The sequence below is a fragment of the Eumetopias jubatus genome, unplaced genomic scaffold, assembly GCF_037043125.1.
Source record: "Eumetopias jubatus isolate StellerSeaLion01/CBP00866 unplaced genomic scaffold, mEumJub1_p1.0 scaffold_10, whole genome shotgun sequence".
NCBI classification, from domain to species: Eukaryota; Metazoa; Chordata; class Mammalia; order Carnivora; family Otariidae; genus Eumetopias; species Eumetopias jubatus.
In genome coordinates this window covers 102,702,667-102,725,276 of record NW_028274816.1, presented here as the reverse complement: position 1 = coordinate 102,725,276, position 22,610 = coordinate 102,702,667, and the positions used below count along the sequence as shown (strand labels likewise).

The 22,610-nt window shown below is 43.6% G+C and overlaps 1 protein-coding gene across 1 annotated transcript; it reads right to left on the bottom strand.

Moving 5' to 3' along the window:
- Positions 1-5,912: 5,912 nt before the first annotated feature.
- Positions 5,913-10,412, bottom strand: LOC148163457 (keratin, type I cuticular Ha3-I). Its single transcript, XM_088027295.1, has 7 exons — positions 10,065-10,412; positions 8,865-8,947; positions 8,189-8,345; positions 6,808-6,969; positions 6,588-6,713; positions 6,243-6,463; positions 5,913-6,030 (listed from the first exon to the last, which is right to left on the bottom strand). Exons 1-7 carry the CDS (start codon positions 10,410-10,412, stop codon positions 5,913-5,915), a joined length of 1,215 nt encoding a protein of 404 aa, XP_087883421.1.
- Between the last annotated feature and the right edge of the window lie 12,198 nt (positions 10,413-22,610).

Sequence of the window (22,610 nt, the reverse complement as noted above, 5' to 3'; positions counted from 1 at the left end):
TCCCCAGAAAATATACTCTAAACAAATCAGAAAAGACCTGAAACCCGGGGGAAAGAACGGGAAAGAAAGGAAAAAGAAAGAGAAAAAAAAAGATAAAAACAAACAAAAACAGAACAAAAAAAAAAAACCAGAATATGATCAAATATGATCAGGCTGGTGCATAGATCAGTGCCACACTCTAGATTTTGGGTGTATTATCATCTGTTAGAAGAAACTGCCTCCTAAAATTTTAAAGAAAGAAAGACTTATATATGTACAAAATAAGGGTTAATACGATGAAGGGATGGAATATGACTGTAAAAATGAAAAGTATAAACAATTTTAGAAAGGAATTGATCGGAAGGTGTTTGAAAAAATAAAGAAGAGTATTTAAAAAAAAAAGGAAAGAAAGAAAGAAAGAAAGAAAGGGGGAGAGAATGTGATCAGGCAGGAGACTGGAAAAAAGCCATACACTAGAGATTTAGGGCATATTTTGATATGTTAGAAGAAACTGTATCTCAAAATTTTAAAGAGAGAACAACTTATATATATATGCCAAAAATAAAGGTAACTACTATGAAGGGATAGAATATGACTCTAAAAATGAAAACTAAAAATGTTTTTTTTTTTTAGAAAGAGATTGATAAGATGTTGGTTGGAAAAGGGAAAAAGAAAAAGTCAAAAAAAATAAAAAATAAAAACAGTTAAAAAAATTAACTTTGAAAGACTAATGAATCATGGTAAAAAAGCCATGAATTCTATGTGCAGTATTCCCCTAGTGCTGGAGTTCTCCTGTTCTCATTGATCCGTAAACTTGGTCTTGGCGGGCTGTTTGTGCTGATCTTCTGGGGGAGGGGCCTGTTGCCATGGTTCCCAAATGTCTTTGCTGGAGGCAGAATAGCCCCGCCCTTGCCGGTCCGGGCTAAGTAATCTACTCGGGTTTGCTTTCAGGAGCTTTTGTTCCCTGCAAGCTCTCGGTACAGCATTGGAGGACGACAGTGAAAATGGCGGCTTCCCAATCTCCTCCCCGGAGGAGCCGAGAACTCAGGGCCCCGCTCCTCAGTGAGCCCCCAGAGAAAAGCAGTCAATCATTCCTGTCTCCCCGGTCTCCGTCTGCACTCCGTGCTCACCCGGCCTGTGACCGAGCGTTTCTATCTCTGGCACCCGACCCCGTGCGGAGCCTCCAAACCCAGCAGATCCCTGCAGTGCGCTCCCGCGCTGCTCATCCCAGGGGAGGAAGGGGAGTCTCCCCGGCTCTGCCGCTTGTTGGGTCCCTGCTTGAGGAGCAGTGGTCCGACTGTCACCGATCAGTTTATGGCAACTCCGAGCTGAGAGCTTGCTCCTCGGCTCCATCTCTGCAGCCGGCTTTCCCGCTCTGATACCTGGGAGCTCTGCTGCACTCAGACATCCCCAGTCTTTCTGTGACCCCGAGGGTCCTGAGACCACACTGTCCCGCGAGGGTTCCACACACACACACACACACACACACACACACACACACACACCCCGCTTAGCCACTGCAGCGACGTCCCTCAGCGGAGCCGACTTCTGAAAGTTCCGATTTTGTGCTCCGCGGCTCTAGCACTTGCCAGAAGCGGCCGACGGAGGCCCCCCTCCCCCACCGTCTATCCTCCCAAATATCTCTTCAGATTCACTTCTCCGCACGTCCTACCTTCCAGAAAGTGGTCGCTTTTCTGTTCAGAGAGTTGTTGCTATTCTTTTCTTCGAGCTCCTGTTGAGTTCATAGGTGTTCAGAATGGTTTGATCCCTATCCAGCTGAATTCCTGAGACCAGACGAAATCCAGGTCTACTCCTCCGTCATCTTGCTCCACCCACCACCATGTTAATCATTTTTAAAGTTAGTAGTTAATAAAACTATTGTCCACTGACTCTTCTCTGGCAAAGTCTAATAAAGACTGGGATCCTCTACTGAAAAGGGGCACAGACTCTCAGACCTGTGGGGATGTCTGTTCTCTGGTCTGTAGGAGTCTGCTTCCTGGGGACGAGGACCCTGTGACCAGAGCCTTTCAGAGACGTGGCTCTGCTCTGCACATCAGCCCTAACACAGGGGAGACGCTGGCCTAGAGACCCTGGGCTGGGAGGCGGCTGAGCAAGTGTTGAGGCCCTGTCTCCTCAGGTAGCCTCAGGTAGCCTCAGGTATCCACACCCTGAATCAAGGTTTTTGGTATTTTCCCCTGGAACTTGCTGCCACACCTAAGTACATGGTCTGTGAGTTTGTGATAAAAGCCCTAGTCCCATTCAACCTCTTGCTTTGTTTTTCATAGGTTGGTGTTTGAATCTCTACAGTTCTGTTCCTGATATCTCTCCATTCCAACCACTGATTTGGAAAAGTGGGAATCAGAAAAGGAAAACAAGAGTCAGTCTCTTTTATGGGCTGGGCCTTGGGTTCCCTCACTTGGTTCTTGTGTTCTTTTTTAACATTGGTAAGTGTGGACACCACTGAATATGATCATATGACGAAAAGATGATTCCCAACTGCATACAAATAAAAACGGATTTGGTGGGTTGTGGGGGGCACCTGGTTGGCTCAGTCAGTTAAGTGTCTGACTCTTGGTTTCAGCTCAGGTCATGACCTCAGGGTCGTGAGATCAAGTGCCACACTGGGCTCCATGCTGGGCATGGAACCTGCTTGAGATTCTCTCTCCCTCTGCCCCTCCCCCCCCAAAATAACGGATGGAACCAAAGCTCCAGAGCTCACTAAAATACAGAATAAACCAGCCACAGTCCTCCATCATCTGAAGGGCACTGACATCTCAGGCACAACCCGGCCTAGAGCTCCAGCCCAGGTCACAGGGCTAAGGAGCAGTCCCAGGGTTCTGGAGTGTGGAGGGAAGAGGAAGGTGAATCCAAGGCCCCTGCCCTCATCCAGCCTAGCAGACCCTGCCACTTCTCATGGCCACTAAATCCTCTACCTTCTGCTGTGCTTTCCTGTTTTCTACCTACATATTGTGTGTGTATGTCTAAATACATAATAGATTAATTAATATATTATTTGTTATGTATCTAATTATATTAAATATATCAAATGTAATGTATATTAATATGTAATTGTATAATACATAATATGTATGTACATGGTGTGTGTATACATGTATATAAGATAGATTTATATTACCTTAGTGCAATTTATTCTTCAATTTTACCCCAGATGTTAGCTGGATTTCCCTTTTCTTCTCAGAGATATAGACTTGGACTCTACCATTTGCATAGCTTTTGAAGGTCTGAAGACCTCCCAAGAATTTTTCTTTTTTTTTACTCCCAAGAATTTTTCTAATACCCAGGCACACTTTTTAAAAACATCTGCCTTGGAATCATAACACACAAACAAAAAATGCAAGTGTCTTCAGCATCCAGCACAATGAAACACCACCTGCTACATTTCCATACAGTGTGCAGTTTCTGCTTAGGATCCAGAAGCATCCCTCCTGCTCCCTTCCAGCACTGACCAAGATCTCCTCTCCTGTGTGCACCCGGAGGGCAGCCACTCTGTGACTCCTAACAGCCCTGATTACTTCCTCTGGGCACACTCTTGTGTGCTTCTGTATATTTACTCAATTCATCCTCTCAGTCATCCAGTGAAAACATACTATTATTGTCATCCTACTGAAGATGAGGAAACAAGGGAGCATGGTGTTTATGTTATTTGCAAGGACACCGCTCTTGAAGAGTAGAGCTGGGATCCAACCCACAGATTCTGGTTCCAGAGTCACGTTCTTCAAATGAATATCATGGTCACTGATCAACAGTCCAAACCAATGGAGTTGGATGTGTCAAAGAATAACCATTTGCCTCTACATAGCACTTTGCAGATGGCTTTCCGCTTGCTCTAAGAGTTTGCATTTTTTAAATTGCATCTGGGAGCCCTGTGAGGAGGCATGAAGCTTGGAGAAGGGGAGGGACTTGCCCAAGGGCCAGAGCTGGTAAGCAGCAGAGTCATATTTGAGTACAGCATAGACTAGAAACCATTACTGATTTCTCCTTGTCACAAAGGACAGGAGAAACCTGAGGCCAGGAGGGTCACATGAGCAGCCGTCCTCCCTCCAAGCAGGTGGTGCTGAGCTTAAGTGAAGTCCAAGTCTTTCCATGTCTCTCAGACTCCTTGCACTCTTACTGAGGACAAAACATGTGCCCAGGACCCAGACAGCCTCTGTAGGGACAGGAGACAATTAGGGGGAAGAATGAGGCCCAGGTGAGCAGGGTAGAGGTTCTCCGTGAATCCAGGACTTCAGTGGGGTGACTTGTAGGCACTTGCTCTGTCCTCACAGCCCAGAACAACCCTGGGAGAGGGGACCCTGTTCTCCACTCAGTGCTTCAGACACCCAATTTCACACAGTGTAGGTATCTCGGGTGAATTTATATGTCAAAAAAAATGTGCATGTGTAAATATCATGCTGTTCCCTCACTGTGAAAAGGAAGGGTCTTTTTGATGGAAACAAAATGGTCTTATTTCCAACTCTTCAATCACATATGAGGCATTCCAAAGAATTTCCACCTACAACTTTATGTCAGGTTGAAATGACATATCTCAGTCTGTGCAGAGTGCAAGGGGCTTGGGAGGTTCAGGGCTCACTAACTTGCTGGGTTTTGCAATATTTCATCTTATACTCCTATCAGAAGAAATGTTGAGCACACACCTGCGATGTGTTTACTTATCTTTATGCACTATTGTTACGCATTTTATAATATGTATATATACCACAACTATAAAATATTATGTGTTATAAAACATACACTCTATGCTACTAACAAAAATTTTTAGCAATAAGTAATCTATAAAACTTTTTCAATTATATTTGCTGTTATTATTAAATAGGCATAAACACTTGCCTTCCCAAAAATATCATGATTAAATGATATGAAAGGTAATAACAACATTAATAACACTTTGGTGAGAGGAATGTGATTGAAAATAAGTCTTTTCTGACATTATGGTTTGATCATTTATAATATAGTGACTTGATAGTCTGGACTTGAGAACAATGTATTTCTGCATATTTTAATAGTTATTATGAAATATGTAGGCACAAACATCATCATTACTTGATTTGGATAGTGATAAAGAAAACCTCTCTGATATACAAAGATAGAAGTTGAGGAAGATACTTGTTGGCTACTTTTTCCAGTTCTTGCTAGGGTACAGTATTTTCATGTTGCCAAGAGGTATGGCCTTACTCTCAAGATTCACTTGCTCCTGATGAGGTCCCATTCTGTGGTTCTTTCGTATGTTCCCTCCAAAGAGCTAGACAGAAAATGTTTTGTAGATCCTGGCATGTGGATTTGCCCTTTCTTCTGCTACCAGCTTCTCCCCACACAAGAAGTCCACAGGTGGGTGATGTCTGGTGGAGAATTTCCCTTTGAAGGAAGTCACATGACCCCTTCATCTGATGAAAGAACACCACTTATTTTTTATTGATACAAGACACCCAATTTGGGAATTAATGAAGAAGGACAATGATCATGTTTGTGCCAGAATAAGAGTTTATTAGGAAGTTAACAAGGGACCCTGACTGCATCTCCAAAGACCAAAAGAGTGACGAGGAAGATTTTTTCCCAACAGCTTTATAACCTGCCTATCAGCTCCATCATCCATTACTTTCATGTGATTATTTTGAAATCACATTTAGATAAGTGTTTGTTCAAGCATAACATGTTACACAAGTGTGTCATTGTGATAACAGATATTGCATGATCCCGCTGTAGATTTCTCTATATGTTCAGAAGACAGAACGAGCTGGTAAGGAGGCTATGCAGTCTAAAGAACCAAGCCAGGTAATTCAGTGAAAGGCAGAGTTGACACCTAGAAGCTGGTGCTGGTAGAAATTCTTCCTTTGTCCAAAGTGTGGTCACCAAAGTGTGAAATAGAGTTGAGATGTGACTTTAGAACTCTTCTCCTCCTCCTGGCACTGGGGCTTCTAGCGAATAAAGGTGTTGCAAGGTCCGCACCGGGCACGTTGGGCACAAGGATTGGAGACACAAGGCCCAATGGGCTTCTCACATGCATTGGTTGTAGCACATGGGTTGCAGGGGAGCCTGCAGACAGAAGACCATGAGGGCCAGTTAGGGGAAAATGAGCTGAAGAGATAGGAAAATACTAAATGCACTTTGTATAAGAATATAGCACTTCCCCAGACTGTCTCCAACCAAAAGCTTGAAATTATCGATTTGTTTCCATCAAGATGACTTTTCATTCCCACAGCAACCTCATGCATCCCCAAGGGAAATAGTACTAGCTTTCCACTCACTTGCAGTCCTCGCTCTCCAGCAGGCCCCGGTACGTGTTGATCTCACACTCCAGCCGGGCCTTGACGTCCAACAGCACCTGGTACTCCTGGTTCTGCCGCTCCAGGTCACACCTGATCTCAGCCAGCTGGGACTCCACGTTGCTGATCATGCACTGCACCTGGCCCAGCTGGGAGCTGTAGCGCGCCTCCGTCTCCGTCAGCGTGTTCTCCAGGGAGTCCCTCTGTGCGGGGAAGATAAAGAATGTCACAGAGCCGCTCCTCAGGGGGCTTCTCCATGGGGTTCCAGAGAAGTCCCAGGCTTCATGAGGTCAGGAGAGTGTGGACAGTACCCTGAACAACACCCACCAGGTTGTGCTGGGCCTGCAGCTCAATCTCCAGGGCATTGACCGTGCGTCTCAGCTCGATGATCTCCGCCTGGCAGGACTGCAGCTGCTCCGAGCTGGACACCACTTGCTTGTTCAGCTCCTCGGTCTGAAACAGCACAGGGGAGACGACAGGGTCAGACCCTGCCGCAAGGGCCCCGAGGGGCCAAGGGTCCTGAGTGGCCATGCGCTGAGATGCCCACCTGGGTGGTGAACCATTCCTCCACGTCCCTGCGGTTGGTCTCCACCAGGGCCTCATACTGACTCCTGGTCTCGTTGAGCACACGGTTCAGATCCACAGTGGGGGCTGCGTCCACCTCCACGTTGAGGCGGTCTCCAATCTGGCAGCGCAGGGTGTTGACTTCCTGAGGGAGGAAGGGAAAGATGGAAAGTATCACAGAGGGTTCTGATGCTCTCTTCTAAGAGAACACAGGTCAGCTTGTGATCATTAAGCTTTCAGGAGCTCTGGTCCATCAGATCTTCTCATAATTGTGTTCTATAATCAGTGACTAACCTGTGTATTCCACTTTGCAAAGTGCTTTCACGCCCATGACCGCTCTCTGCCCCCATATTTGGGGTGCTACCCCTCACTTAGAGCAGCGATTCGGCCTCCAGGCTGAGCTGTGATAGACCACAATGTAAGCTGTAGGCCCCAAGCACCCAGTTCAGTGTTTTTGCTCATACACCACAGAGCCTCTTAGGTTTGATTCTTAACCATGGCTAATAAAAAGGTTAGAGTCTGGCTGAAGAGGAAATTAAGAGTGCTTACTTCAAAATCTGCCGTCTGGAACGGAATAGATCTAACTGGTGATTTGTCAGTTCTATCAACCTAGATTTTGCTGAAGGAAGTATCTGTTCATTTCCCTGCTACTCTCTTCACAGAGCCGGTACAGCTTGGTACTTGGGCTTAGGTAGATATCAGGCTTAAATTGAGGGCCATCTCTACCACTTACTATATGGCTTCTAGAAGCTTCTAGAAACCTTAAGTTCTTATCTGTAAAATGAGAACTACCTCTGGAGTTCTAAAGCACTTAGCACAACGTTTGGCACACAATAAGCTCTTGATTAATATTAACTATCACCTTTACACTGTTCTGGTATTTAAGGTTTGCACAAAATGTCTGTCTTCTTTATGAACTGACCAAGCAGTGACAGCATTTTACTCAACATTTCCTCCAGGCCACACTGAATAGCAGAGAAAGCTCTGGAGGAGAGTTGGTTTTGTTTCCAGCTGAGCTCTCTCTGCTGGGTGGCTGTCCTGGCCTCTCCAGTTGCTAAATGGGGAATCGGGATACAAGATCTCTGCAGCCCATGTGCTCTGACCTGGGAGTGGAAGAGGCTCTGGGCACTGCCTGGTTGCTGGCCTTTCCTCGCTCCTGGGCTTGCCAACTTCCTTTTCTCTCATTCCGGCCTCTGGCAGAAACCTCCTAATCTCATATCACAGGCTTTAGATGGCTCATTCTTTACAAATCCCTTTTTGTTCGGAGGACAGATCCCTCGGCTAGTTGAAACTCTCCCACACCTCATGGCAGTTGGAAACAGGCCTTGGCGAGTTCGAGCCTGTTGCTCTTTGGGGAACTTCACCTGCTCGTGGTTCTGCTTGAGGCACAGAAGCTCCTCCTTCAGGGACTCCACCTGGGCCTCCAGGTCGGCCTTGCACAGGGTCAGCTCATCCAGGATCCGGCGCAGGCCATTGATGTCTGACTCCACCAGCTGCCGCAAGCCCAGCTCCATCTCATACCTGTGGTACAGGGGCATTAGGGACCACCAGACTGGAACAGGCCTGGCCCTGACTCTGGTGTGGTTTGGTTTGTCACACAACAGGAAATTGGGGCTTGTGATTTCTACAGACTTCTCTTTCATTTAGGTTTTTAACACCAAGCAGTAGTTCCTAGAGGAAAATGCACTGGTAATTATTTTTTGATAAATCAGGAGCCAGTAGATTTAGGGAACAAAAGTCCATAAACTGTGAGATTTCCAATTAATACATTTCTCACATTCACCTGATTGCATTCTGTGCATAGTAAAGCATGGGGGAGGCATGACTTCTACACTAGACTGGGGGATGTCACCTTACAGAGAAGCAGGAGAGGGGGTCTGAATCTGGAGAAGAGATCTCTGAGCTCTGCTGAGCAGTGGCTCTGTGGAACCTGGGCAAAAGTTCTAGGGAAAAGCTTTGCCGATGTTTGTCGGTGTTGAGGACAGGCTAAAGGGAGAGAGAGAAGAGAGAAGAGAGAGGATACCCTGCTTGCCCACTCACTTGGTCCTGAAGTCATCTGAGGCCAGCTTGGCATTGTCAATCTGCACCACCAGCCTGGCATTCTCGGCCTTGCTGCACAAGATCTAGAAGACCCAAAACAATCTAGAATGAGCTTGGTTATTTTTAACCAACAGCAATTCCTACTAATTCACTTACCTGGAGGGAATGGAATGAGAAATCAGTGGATCTTATATAAGATTATTAAAAGCTGTCCATGTGCCATAGGTGCTCAATAAATATTTGAAAAAATTAAATTTGAAAAAAGAATCCTGAAATGTGTGAGGACGCATCAGTAGATAAGTAATCTTTTCCTTTCCTAATAAGTAATACTAAGAGGCTGATAATAATAACTAATATTTATTTTTAAAAACCTGCCATAGCTCCACACTGAGCACAGAGCCAGCTTAAGATTCTCTCTCTCTCCCTCCCTTTGCTTCCCTCCACCCTGGCTCCCATGTGCGCACTCTCTCTCCCTAAAAACAAAACCAAACTACCATAAATCTGGTATAGTTCTAGGAGCTGAAGATACAAAAATGAGTAAACGCTAGATCCTGCCCTCAAGAAACTTCCAGTCCATTGGGGAAGATAAATATGTAACTAGCTATTGGAGGGGCTAGGTCAGGGAAGCAGCCATGCCCTCCCCACCATCCTGGATGGCTTGGCATCACTTCCTCCTAGCTGGTTTCTACTCTCCCTGATTTTAGCCAACCATTTTATGCCCTCGCTAGACACTGAACACCAGGAGAAGTCCAGAGGCATCCAGGGCAGGAAAATAATCAGGATAATAGGTACCCAGAAGAAGACAGCAACAAGAAGTCAGAGTAGTCAAAATTCCAGATGAGGGAGAGAGAAAATAGCCCAATTTTCACAAAAGGTTCTGCTTCCTCAACTTCCTTCTTGGGCTCAGGCCTTTTCTCTTACCTTAGGGTAATAAATCCGGAGCTTGGCAATGCATAGAAGCATTTGGAGGCGGCTTTTAATTACAGCTTATTTATACAAAGTGCTACTACCAGCACATTAGACCAGACTATGCAAATCTTCAGGCCTAACAGTCCTGAGCCTCACATAAAATGGGCACTCAAGAAAAAAATGGAAAAGCCAGACTTTAGCTGAGAATTCGTACGTTCTGTTTCTTAATCAGATCTCAGATTCCCTCCCTACAACTTCCTGCTGGAGGCAGCGTGGTGGCCACCCCCTCACCTTTTGCTGGAGCTCCTCGATGGTCCGGAAGTAGGACTGGTAGCTGGGGCACACGAAGGGCACCTGCTGCTGGCACCACTCCCGGATGCGGCTCTCCAGCTCTGCGTTCTCCCGCTCCAGCTGGCGCACCTTCTCCAGGTAGCTGGCCAGGCGGTCGTTCAGGAACTGCATGGTCTCCTTCTCGCTGCCATTGAAGGAGCCCTCGCAGAACCAGCCACAGTTGCCCACATTGGCGGGGATGTTGCAGGCCCCGGGCAGGGTGCAGGTGTGGCAGCTGGGGGGCACGCAGGGCCGGGAGGAGCAGGTGGAGCGGCAACTCAGGTTGGGCAGACAGCAGTTGTAAGGCATGGTGCTGGAGGGAGCAAGGCACCCGGCTGAACACAGAGCCCAAGTTCTCTAAGCCACAGAGCTATGGGTCTCCTTCCCCTGGGGAGCATTTATACCCCCTCCATAGAGGGTGTGGACATGGAAGGCAGCCCTCTTTTACTTACTCATTTGGTGGTTGTCAAAAGCCCTTCCCCCTTGATTTGTTATGTTTCCCCAGAAGAGTCCCAACCCTCATAAAAGACTTTACTCGGGCTTCTCGCTAAGTCAGGACTCCTCTTCCATGCTGTGCATCAATGAAGTAAGAGCTTCATGGAGTGGCTTCAAAGAGCTGGACTCATGAACACCCTGGCCTTCATTAGTGGGGTGTGGCAGGTCCAGGGACACTGTTGCTGCTTTGCCTCCTGGCTTGGTGGCCCTGACTCCTTGGCAATCCCTGGCTCTTCTTGCTAAGATGGGAAAGCACAGCTCTTGCTTGTGTATCTTTTGCTAAGTCAAATTGCCAAATGCCAAATCCATGGTTCTCAGAAAGAGGAATAAATCCCTTCCAGAATAGTTGGTTCCCAGTGGCCCTGTTTTTTGTTGTGGCAGACATCATATCCATGATAATGTAAATCAATCAAATAACAGATATGCACCAGGATAACAGTATGAACAGGGCATTGTATGGAATGGAAGATAGGGACTAGGGCTGTGGTCAGAAGGAGCTCACCCTTGTTGAGCACTGCACAGGCTCCTCCTTGTACTTGACACTTCTTACTTTCTCATTCACACCTCACCATGACCCTTCAAGGTACATATTATTCCCATTTTACTGATGGGCAAATGGAGGCATAGAAAGTAGGGAGTAATATGTTGTGAAGCCAGGATTCCAAAATATAGTTCTTTCCATCACCCCATGCTGCTTAAATACAAATGAACCATCTCCTTCCCTAACTTCTTCAGACAGATCATTTCTTCCTCCTCTGTGAGCTCTCATCTCACCTTGAGCATGGCAATGCCCAGCTTCTCTGCTCATCTATCTCTGTATCTGAGTTCCCTGAAGGCAGGAACAGGGTCTAATTCTCTGAATCCTCAGCTCTAAGTGCATGGTGCTCAGTGGACAGTGGTGTGTGTTGAGTGGATGAGGGAAGGAACATGGGATAATAATCTAAGGCAGGAGATGGTAAGTGGTAAGTGTAAGGTTGAGGTAATGGGACAAGAGGACACTGCCAGGATGGGAAATTCACAGGTATAGATATGTGCTGGGGCGCAAGGCTTCTGAGACACAGAAGAGGAACATGGGCCCTGCAGGTGGAAGAATGGTGCGCACACACAGCGAGCAGGAGAGTCCAAGTTCTGGCCAGTGAGGATGGTGACTAGGAGGGGAGAGGGATTAAGGGAGGTGGTAGAAAAGAAAGCGGTATGGGGAGTCAAGGTCATATGGTAGAAGTTCTCTATGGCAAAGCTAAGGAGCTTAGACTTTCCTGGAGGGAGAAGATTTAGGAAATGTTTAGCAAACATTGATCTGTTTTAGCAAAATGAAGGTAAGGCTAGAGACAGAGGGACCAGCGAGGAGGTGATCACAGTAGTCCAGGCCAGCATTGAGGAGGGACCAAGTTTAGTTGTCTGCAGAGGAAGTATAAGAGAAGAAATGGCGTAAGAACCATTTTCAAAGAAGCAATTTTTTTGTGTTTGTTTTCCTGCTGAACATTTTTTTATTTTTTTATTAAGTTCAATTAGCCAACTTATATGACATCAATAGTTTTTGATGTAGTGTTCAGTGATTCATTAGTTGCATATAACACCCAGTGCTCATCACATCACATCAAAGAAGCAATTTTTTAAAAAACAAGGAATCATTTAGAAAGGGGAGATGTGGGAGAGAATCAAGAACAAAACCAGAATTTGGCAAGCAAAATATTTAGGAGAAAAACTTTACTATTCACAGAAACACAGACTATTTTGCTCACCAAGGATGAACTAGACCATTTCCTTTAACAGACATTTAACCGAGCCCTTCCCATGTGCCAGGAAAAGAGCCATGCACTAGAGATGCAGTGGTGAGTAAGAGAGGCAAACCTACAACCTAGTGAAGAATGCACCCCAACCAGGTGCAGGATACATCTGTGATGGAGAAAGCCCCAGCTGCTATAGGAACATGCACCAGGGGACCTAACCAGACTGAGTGGGGGGTCTAGCAAGGCTTTCTGGAGGAAGTACACATTGCATTCAGGCATGCTTCCCATTTTTCACACAAAAGCTTATATAGGAAATGATAATACTTTATGGCTTATTGGGGCGAAGTGACTGAGCTGCCTTGGCCAACCACTCCAAGGACTCAGAGCATCAGTACCATGGACCCCTCTAAACCATTCACCTCAGTAAGGCTGGAAAGTTCAGCAATAGAGAAACCAAGAAAAGTTCAGTAAGCACTGTGTAAGCCAGGGAGTGACAGATGAAGGTGGAGGAAAAACAAACTTTCCATCATCTCATGCTGCCTAGATATAAATGACCTAGGTCTTTCCCTAACTTTCTGACAGATCATTTCTTCCACCTCTGTGAGCTCTCATCTCACCTTGAACATGGCATTATCATGACTTTCATGCTTCTCTCTCTCTTTCTTTCTACTTGAGTTCCCTGAAGGCATGGAAGGACTTTTACATGAAGGACTTTGTACATCTCCTTGAGGAGCTTAGGCTTTATATGAAGGTCAATGGGGAGCCATTGAAGGTTCCAAAGAGAGAGGAGTGATCTAGTTTCATTCTTGATCAGCTACATTTGAAGGAATGGTGGAATCTATATAGGAAAATGTTCATCAGGTCCTTGGAGTAGCAAGCCTAGATGTCTTGACAGCAATAATAAGGAAAGGTATGATCCTAATGCAGATGTGAGAATTGGAGAAATGAGTCAAGGGAGAATGTACATGGAGAAGAGCAATAAGGCCTAAGGACCAAACTTTGGGGAATTCCCCCAACCAGAGAGTAGAGAAGGAAAAAGATTCAGAGAGAAATGGAGAAATGGGGAGAGAAAATAAAGACAGCCAGCTCATGGCATCAGAGAAGGCCAGGGAAGAAAGCTTCAAAGGGGAGGTAAAGGTCAAAAGTGTCAAGTGTGGCAAAGGGGCCCTGTAAGATCAGAACCATGGAGAGGTTCTTAGATACATTGACCAACAAGTTGCCAGGACCTTTCCAGGGTCACGTAGATGTGTTTACTATATACAGTACCTGTACTCTTCAAGTAACTCCCACACTGAACTTTAAGCCATCAAGACTTTAAACACCCAGAATTGAGATTCCATTGTTTAAAGAAGTCCTGACATAATCAGTTTGTATACCTGATTATAAAGCTTGTGAGCTTTGGTCTTACCAACAGACTTTCTACAATAATTAGAGTGTGCTTTAAGTAGTTTAAAGATGTCAAGCTTGTTTTGATTTGATGATTCATAATAGTTCGTGATTTAGGAACATCTACCCAAGACGCATAAGCGATTAGAAATACCCAAGAAGCATTAGCAAATCAGAAATCAACTTCTGCTTTGTTGCAAGGCATAAGATAAGATTTATTTGGTACCCTAAAGAGAAACTATGAGGAAAGAATTTAGCTGTGTGCCTAGTTGCATTGTCTGGGGAGGGAGGGGCTCCTTACTGTTATTCTAGCAGAGAACAGAGCAGAACTCAGAGAAGTATGTTCACGGCAAGAGTCCAAGACTCAGCTGTAGCTGCAGATCCCAAACCAGACTGCCATGCATTCAACTCTTCCTTTCCCCCCTTCCACTTCCTAATGTAGATCCCAAATGCCAAAATTATCAGAGAAAGGGAAAATCTTGGAACAAGAATGATATCAGGAATTTTAATGATCATCTTATCCAAGCCTCACATTCTATAAATGAGGAAACTGAGGCTCAGAATGGAGAAATGGCTTACTTAGGATCATATAATTAGAATCCAAATCTGCTTATCCCCACTGCATTCCCAGTTCCCATCACCATAGTGCAGAAATATTGAACAATTTCACAACCAATACCATCTGTCAACTACCTAGGGGCAAAAATCAGAGACAATAAGAAAAAGAAAAAAAATATAGAAAAAAACTCACTTGTTACCCATAAAAACCCACTTGTTACCCATAGATACATCATGTTGAAGAAGAATAAAGGGTGAATATGGAAATGTTAGAATTCAGTGATACTAAGGTTCCTTATTGACATCCTGATTTCCACCATTATTTTTTTTCAATCATTATTTCTAAACCGATGATATAATTATGTTCCAATAGTTTGGAACAACTTAAATACAATTATATCCCATCAGTTGGAGTGACTTAGAACACAAACAATAGTGACACTACTCAGGAACAGTATATTTACCCAAAATAAAGTACACATAGTCATAACAAAATTAAAAATTATATGATTTTAACACGGAGGACAATTGAGAGATAAAAAGAATCACACTGTAACAATGACACTGGATGCTTTTTTAAGATTTTATTTATTTATTTATCTATCTATTTATTTATTTATTTTAGAGAGAGAGAGCAGAGGGAGGAACAGAGGGGGAGAGAGAGGGAGGGGGAAAGAATCTCAGGCAGACTCCGTACTGAGTGTAGAGCCCTATGCAGGGCTTGATCTCATGACCCTGAGATCATGACCTGAGATGAAACCAAGAGTTGGATGCTCAACCAACTGAGCCACCCAAGTGCCCTAATACTGGATGCTTTTAAATGGCAGAGTTTTGAATGCTTTTCCCCCCTCCTCTGTACTTTTTTGTTCTCCCCAAATTTTTTGAAAACATATCTATTCCTGTACACAAGCAAAAGAAAAAAATTTACATTAAAAAATCCAAAAGGAAATTCTTACAAGTCTTCTAAAGAAGTAAAGAGTCATAAAAGGACCCAAGTAAGGCTCCTATTCCAATATAATCACTAAATTACACTTGAGCTTGTTGTTCTGGAAATAAAGGCTTTGTCATGATTGGCATTCACACCTTTGTGATAACTGCTGACTTTGCCAATTCTGAAGCAGAGCTATTAGGAAGTGATGAAGGAACACCAAGCTTCCTATGGGATCAAACAACCTGTAGTTCATAAAGTGATTGAGGTGTGGGTATGAGCTTCAGGCAAAGAGAATGCCAAGAGGAGCAACCCTTGGAAAAATGTTCTGCCAATTGACTGCCAGCCCATAATCCAAGATCACATATTAAGATCACCTCACACTGAGCCACACTGAGTCCTAAGAATGGACTTCCCACACAACTAAAGGATGATAAAATTTCTGTTCTGGAAATTGTGTCTGAGTCTGATGAAGCCTAGAATCTTAGAATGTTGGAGCCATCAAGGGCTCAAGTGGTCATCTCACCCAAATATGTTGCAAATGGGAAAACGTTGACCCAAAAGAGGAAGCGAGTTGTTCCAGGTCACAGAGAAAGTTGGTAAAAAGAGTCTAGGTTGGAAAACAGTAAATGAGAAATGAGGGACAGGGGACAAGACCTTCAGTCCATATGACAGAGCTGGAGCTCAGACTACTGAAAAAAACCCATATCTGTCAAAAGACTGTACCCTTAGTGAAAAGGTAAACTAGAAAAAGAAAAGTATGCTCATTGTCACAGCAAGATTTTTTTTTAAAAAGGCTGAACTCTCTCTTACTGGGCTCTAAATTTAAAAATATTATGCTATGTAAAAGAAGCCAGTCAAAAAATACCACAGATTGTATGTTTGCATTCATGTGCAATGCCCAAGATAGGCAAATCTATAGATACCATCATGGTTCCTAGGTCTGAAGTGGGGGGGTGCTAGGGAGCAACTAATGAATAATGGGTACAAGATGTCTATTTGAAGTTATGAAATGTTCTAACATTGTGGTAATGGTTATACAACTCTATGAATACATTAAAAGCCATTGAATTGTAAACTTTATATGGGTGAATTTTGTGGTATGTGGATTATATTTATGTTAAATGAATTATACTTCAATAAAGCTATTTTTTTTTTAAAGAAATTCAGGGACGCCTCAGTGGTTCAGTTGGTTTAAGTAGCTGCCTTTGGCTCAGGTCATGATCCCAGGGTCCTGGGATCCAGTCCCACATCGGGCTCTCTGCTCGGCAGGGAGCCTGCTTCTCCCTCTGCCTGCCGTTGCCCCTGCTTGTGTGTTCTCTCTCTCTCAATCTGACAAATAAATAAATAAATAAATAAAATCTTTAAAAAAATTCAGAAGTGGAAAATAGAATAGAACAGAAGTAATATTCAAAAAATACAATGGCTGAGAATTTTCCACTGGGGTTGAAAGGCATGAATCAATTCAAGAAGCACATCAATCCTAATTAGGAAAACAAAACCACCCCTAGACATAACATAGGGAGGCATAACACTAAAGACAACACTTAAAGACAAAGAGACGGGAGCGCCTCAGTGACTGTCGGTTAAGCAGCTGCCTTCGGCTCAGGTCATGATCCCAGGGTCCTGGGATCGAGCCCTGCATCGGACTTCCTACTCAGCGGGAAGCCTGCTTCTCCCTCTCCTGCTCCCCCTGCTTGTGCTCTCTCTCTATCTCTGTCAAATAAATAAAATCTTAAAAAAAAAAAAAAAGACAATCTTAGAAACAAAGAGAAGAAAAAAATAAGTAAAAGGATTACCAAAATGGAACCACACTTAGATTGGCAATATGCTTTTCAGTGCCGACAACAAAACCCAAAGACATGGTGTAACATCTTCAAAATGCTGAAGGAAAATAGCCGCCTATTGGAATTTCACACCAAACTAAACCATCATTCAGGAGGAACCACTAAGGAGACACGTTTTCACACAATAACTGAGAAAACTTATCACTTACAGGTTTCATAAGAACTACCAAAGAATGTATGTCAGAAAACAAGAAATTAAAACCAGAAAGGAGCAAGAAAGTATGAGAAGCATTGTAAGCAAACAAACCGGTAAACGTGAAGGAAAGTCTAAAAATAATAGTAACAATGACCAAATTTTGTAGTGTAAAAACAAGGTAAAACTTAAAAAATAAAGAAGATAAATCGAAACTTCTTTGCACCTTGTTTTGTAAGCAGGAAGAGAGAATTAGATAGTGTTAAGTTTGCACATTTAAAAGTTAAGAATACATATCAACCAAGAAAACAAGATCATTCCAATAAATGTCAGGAAAGGAGAAAGCAAGAAGCAAAGAAAAAAAAAATCATGATTAATAGAAAGCACAAAATAAGATTTTTAAAATAAATCCCAATGTGTCAGTAGTAAAATTAAATAGAAATAAACTAAAGCCTACTTTTTTTCATCAGACGTTCAGTGCCTTGACCAGCCTATCTGAAAGTCTTCATCCCCCATCCCTGTCAGTCCCATTGCCCAGTGCCTTAGTCCATTCGGGCTGCTGTAGCAGAGCACCATAGACTGGGTTGTTATAAAAATAGAAACCTATTTGCCAAGTCTAGAGGCTGGAAAGTCCAAGATCAAGGCTCCTGCACATTCAGTGTTTAGTGAGGGCGCACTTCCTGGTTCAGAGGCAGCAGTATTCTATGTCTTCTCATGGCAGAAGGGGTGGGGGAGCTCTCTGGGGTCTCTGTTTATAATGGCTCTAACCCCATTCATGAAGGCTCCACCCTCAGAACTAATCAGCTCCCAAAGGCCCATTTCCCAATACCATCACAACGGGGGCTAGGATTTCAACATGAGAATTTGGGGGACACAGTCTGTAACACCCGGCTTTATTTTTTTTTCTTAGTACCTACCACTTGACACAATCATGTTTGTCTGACTCTTTTTACTGCCTGTCTCTCCACCTGAAAGTAAGCTCATTGAGAGTAGGTCTTCATTTCTTTCACGCCCGTGGCCCAACACCTAGGACAGTTTTAGGACATTGTAGGCATTCCATGATCATGGAATTGAATTTACAAAAAAGAAACCTGAATGAGCAATAAAAACGATTTTTAAATGCTTAATTTCACTAGGAATAAAAAAGCTGCAGACTAAAACAAGATGCCATCATGCCCATGTTTATTGATAGTATTTGCTAAGTCTGGTGGTGCTTCTCAAATGTGAAAGTGAAAACAGATTGTTGGGTGTACCACTTGATGCTTTATATGCATATGCATACATTGTGGAAGGATCACCACAATCAAGTTGAATAACTTACCCATCACCTCTACCTGGTTACCACAATAAGGATATTGTGAATCATGCCGTATTGGGTGTGTGTGCGTATGTACATGCTGAGATTTAAGATTTATCTTCTTGGAATATTTCCAAAAAATACAATGCAGTATTATTAATTGTCATTACCAAACTGTATATTAGATCTACAAAGTATATTCATCCTCTATAACTGAAACTTCACCCTTTGACCAACATCACTCAATCTTCCTCACCCCCCTAGTCCCTCTCTGCTTTTATGAGTTCAACTTTATTTTTAGATTTCACATGTAAGACAGATCATGCAGAAATTGTGTGTAACATTGTGTGTTAACTATACTCAAAAAAGTATTTTTAATTTAAAAAAATGTTTAAAACATAGAAAGAGAGACCATGCAATATTTGTCTTTCTGTGTCTGGCTTATAATGTCCTCCAAGTTCCGTCCACATTATCACAAATGACAAGATTGCCTTCTTTTTGATGAAATCTTACAGTTTACATTGACGTGGATGGAACTGGAGGGTATTATGCTGAATGAAATAAGGCAATCAGAAAAGAACAATTATCATATGGTTTCACTCATACGTGGAATTTAAGAAACAAAACAGAGGATCATAGGGGAAAGGAGGGAAAAATAAAATAAGACAAAATGAGAGAGGGAGAAAAACCATAAGAGACTCTTAATCATAGGAAACAAACTGAGGGTTGCTGGAGGGGAGGTGGATGGGAGATGGGGTAACGGGGAGACAGGCATTAAGAAGGACACATGTTGTAATGAGCACTGGGTGTTATATGCAACTGAGGAATTACTGAACTTCACATCTAGAACTAATGATACACTCACTATATGTTAACTAATTCAATTTAAATAAAATAAGTTTTTAAAAGAAGATCACCTTGGGGCGCCTGGGTGGCTCAGTCATTAAGCATCTGCCTTCGGCTCAGGTCATGGTCCCAGAGTCATGGGATCGAGCCCCACTTCGGGCTCCCTGCTCGGTGGGAAGCCTGTTTCTCCCTCTCCCACTCCCCCAGCTTGTGTTCCCTCTCTCACTGTGTCTCTCTCTGTCAAATAAATAAAATCTTAAAAAAAAAAAAAAGATCGCCTTCCTTTTCTGCCCTTCTATTGTATATATTTTTTTCTGTATTTGGCTATCCATATCTACAAACATCTGTTTCCATATCACGGCTATTGCGAATAATGCTGTATTGAACATGGACGTGCAGATAATCTCTTTGAGGCAGTGACTTCATTTCATTTGGATATATACCCAGAACTTTTTTACAAAGTTGTAAAACAAAACAAAACAAAAAACAGATTTGCTGGGCCCCACCCCCAGAGTTTTGGAATTGGTAAGTCTGGGGTAAGACTGAAGAATTTGCATTTCTAACGGCTTCCCAGGTTCCCAGGAAACACTTTGAGAACCACTGCTCTAGAGACTCACTCACACAGGTACATAAAGAGACATTGGCAAGGATGTTCTTGCAACACTGTTTATAATGATGAAGGAAGGAAGGAAGGAGGGAAGGAAGGGAGGAAGGAAGGAAGGAAGAAGGGAGGGAGGAAGAAAGGAAGAAAAAAACACCCTAACTGTCCCTCAGCAGTGGAGTAAGTAAATAAAAACATGATGTTTTCATTATGAAATACTACAAAGAAGTTAAAATAAATTACAAGAATAACGTGTATTAACACAGATAAATCTCAGAAACATAATGTTGAATGGAGAAAATTAACGGTAAGATTTATACCACTTACATTTTCTAGCTTAAACTGCTAAAGTGAAACACACACACACTGTACACGGATACAACCATGTATAATTTTTAGAAATGTTTTAACTGGAGAATATTACACCACCGAGTTCAGAATAGCAATTACCTTTAGGGGAAAGGAGGGGGAGACGGATGGATAAAGGCGGAGTTTTATGTCAACTCGTAACATTTTATTTCCAGAAACCAAACCAACCAAATAAACGAATAAAAAACCCCAAAGCAATGGCATAAACACAATACAAGGTTAGCATCTCTTAAATCTTGGTTGTGAATTTATAGATGTCTTATTGTTTTGTACTTTCAGATGTTTGAAATATTTCATAATTAACGATTTAAAATAAGAAATAGCAACAGTACCTTGTTACACCAAGTCACAAATCATAGATCCGTGGCAGTGGACTTCAGCACCATGTGTCTTGCCCCCTGTGTGAGGCGAGTAGTAACACTGAACCCCATCCAGACATCTCAGAAATCAGTTTGGCTTTGTTCTGGGACAAAGTGATTTCCCTGACACTCCTTTCTCTTCTTCACCAAAGAAAGCACTGTGGCAGAGACCAAGCCTCAGGACAGCCTCCCCCAGACCCGGTTGTCCCACTGACACAGCCTTGTCTAACATAGATGCAAAGTTTTGTTTGACGCTTTGCACACTGAACAATATGAAAAGGTGTATTCACTTTGCTGACAAACTGGAGCTCTCACTCACAAGGCAGAGAACTGGGTGTCTGGAAAGCACCTGTCCCTCATAAAGGCAGGTGCTGGTTCCTGTGGGTGGACAGTGGTCCCAACACGTACAGAGAATGGATGGCATAGAGTGCATAAGGAATTCATAAGACACATGCAGGTAGCTCCTGGGAAGGAAGGGAGAGAGGCCAAAGTATGCCAACCAGGCCTGGGACGTTCTGAGCACAGCATGAAGTGTCACTCTGTCATCTTCCAGGGCTGTGCCTGAGGTCTGGATAAGGGAGCTCCAGCAGCACCCGAAATATCAACAGCAGCAGAGCGGATGCTAAGAGAACCAGAATGTGTTAAGACAAGTATTTATGACCCACGTTGGAGTGGCCATCGTCATAACGGGGGGACATAGTACCAGCTTCATCTCAAGGAGAGAAGACATAACTAGCAGTTTAGCCCAAGACAGGACAGTGGCCTTGCACAGGCCAGAGCATGCACAGCTGTGGAAGCCATCGAGCATAGCCAGACATCAATAGGCACCAGCAGGGGCAGAGCACCAGTATATCTGTCACTTGAGTACTGGCAGAGACCAGAGACTTAATACCCTAGTTGGATTCTGAAGAACTTCTTTCGGGGTAGGGAAGGGAGCTGGTCCCCAAATCCAATTTTAGTTCTCGTGGTTACAAAAGTCAAACAAGTAGAGAAACACTTTAAAAATCTGTTGGGTATTAATCAGATGTAAGAGATGCCCCTTTTACTGTTACAAATTCTTCAGTATTTCCCAAAGGAAAGTTTCAGAGATGTCTGGGGTACTAAGAGCATCATCTCTCCTTCTTGTGACAGTGTTGATGCATAAGATCAGGGTGCTTGTTAGAGATGGGTTTCATTCCCTCACAGTCATACCTCATGTGCAACTGACAATGAGCTCTTTTCTTCTTACTCTGTGAATTAGAAAGAAAATGACTCATACAGCTCCTGATACGTGGTTGGTGTTCAGTAAATGTTGGCTTCTGTCCCTCTTCCTACAGGCACTTGGAAAGAAAGAATAGAACTTTCTAGAAATGTTAACATTCTACAGGTGCAGTACTGAGTCAGCTCCCATGGTGAATATTCACCACATTTAAATGAGGCCTCTTGCCTTAGTGGCCCCACTGGTTCCTGGCAGGCCCAAGTGGACACCAGGCTCACTGTACCTAATGAATGTTAATTAATGGTGAGGAAGACATTAATGACACAGTCCTCCTGTGCTTTCAAGTGGCTTTATAAGAAGCACATACAGAGTGAACACTTTGGAAAGAATGAATACAAATGAGAACCATCACTGCTTTGCATGAGGAAAGTTTATTAGATTTACAAAGGGATTTAGGGACCTGCAAGGAAGGTCAAAGCAACAGAGAGAACCACAACACACCTGGTAGGACGTCTTCGCAGCCCAGACCTATCAGACCACCAGGTCACAGAATGACTATAAGAGAGCAGCCTTGAATGAAGGGGATCTGGTGGGCTCAGCTCAGAGTCAGGCCACACCTGGGCATTTGTTCTCCTTCCAGACCGTGATTTATGGGGTTGCCTGGGGCGGGCTTCTGTGGCTGATGCTTGTCAGAGAAGTAGGGCTGGTCCATCGATGGTCCTTCTGTCTTCATGCAATCCTCTTGCTGGCCCCAAGATAT

What these genes read in the sequence shown, in the direction of transcription:
- LOC148163457 (XM_088027295.1), bottom strand. Translation starts at nt 10,412, where the DNA reads ATGCCTTACAACTGCTGTCTGCCCAACCTGAGTTGCCGCTCCACCTGC. An exon ending in TCGAGGAGCTCCAGCAAAAG is followed by an intron (nt 8,948 to 10,064) that starts GTGAGGGGGTGG and finishes TGGGTCTTCTAG; the next exon opens with ATCTTGTGCAGCAAGGCCGA. An exon ending in AGGAATGGTTCACCACCCAG is followed by an intron (nt 6,714 to 6,807) that starts GTGGGCATCTCA and finishes GTGCTGTTTCAG; the next exon opens with ACCGAGGAGCTGAACAAGCA.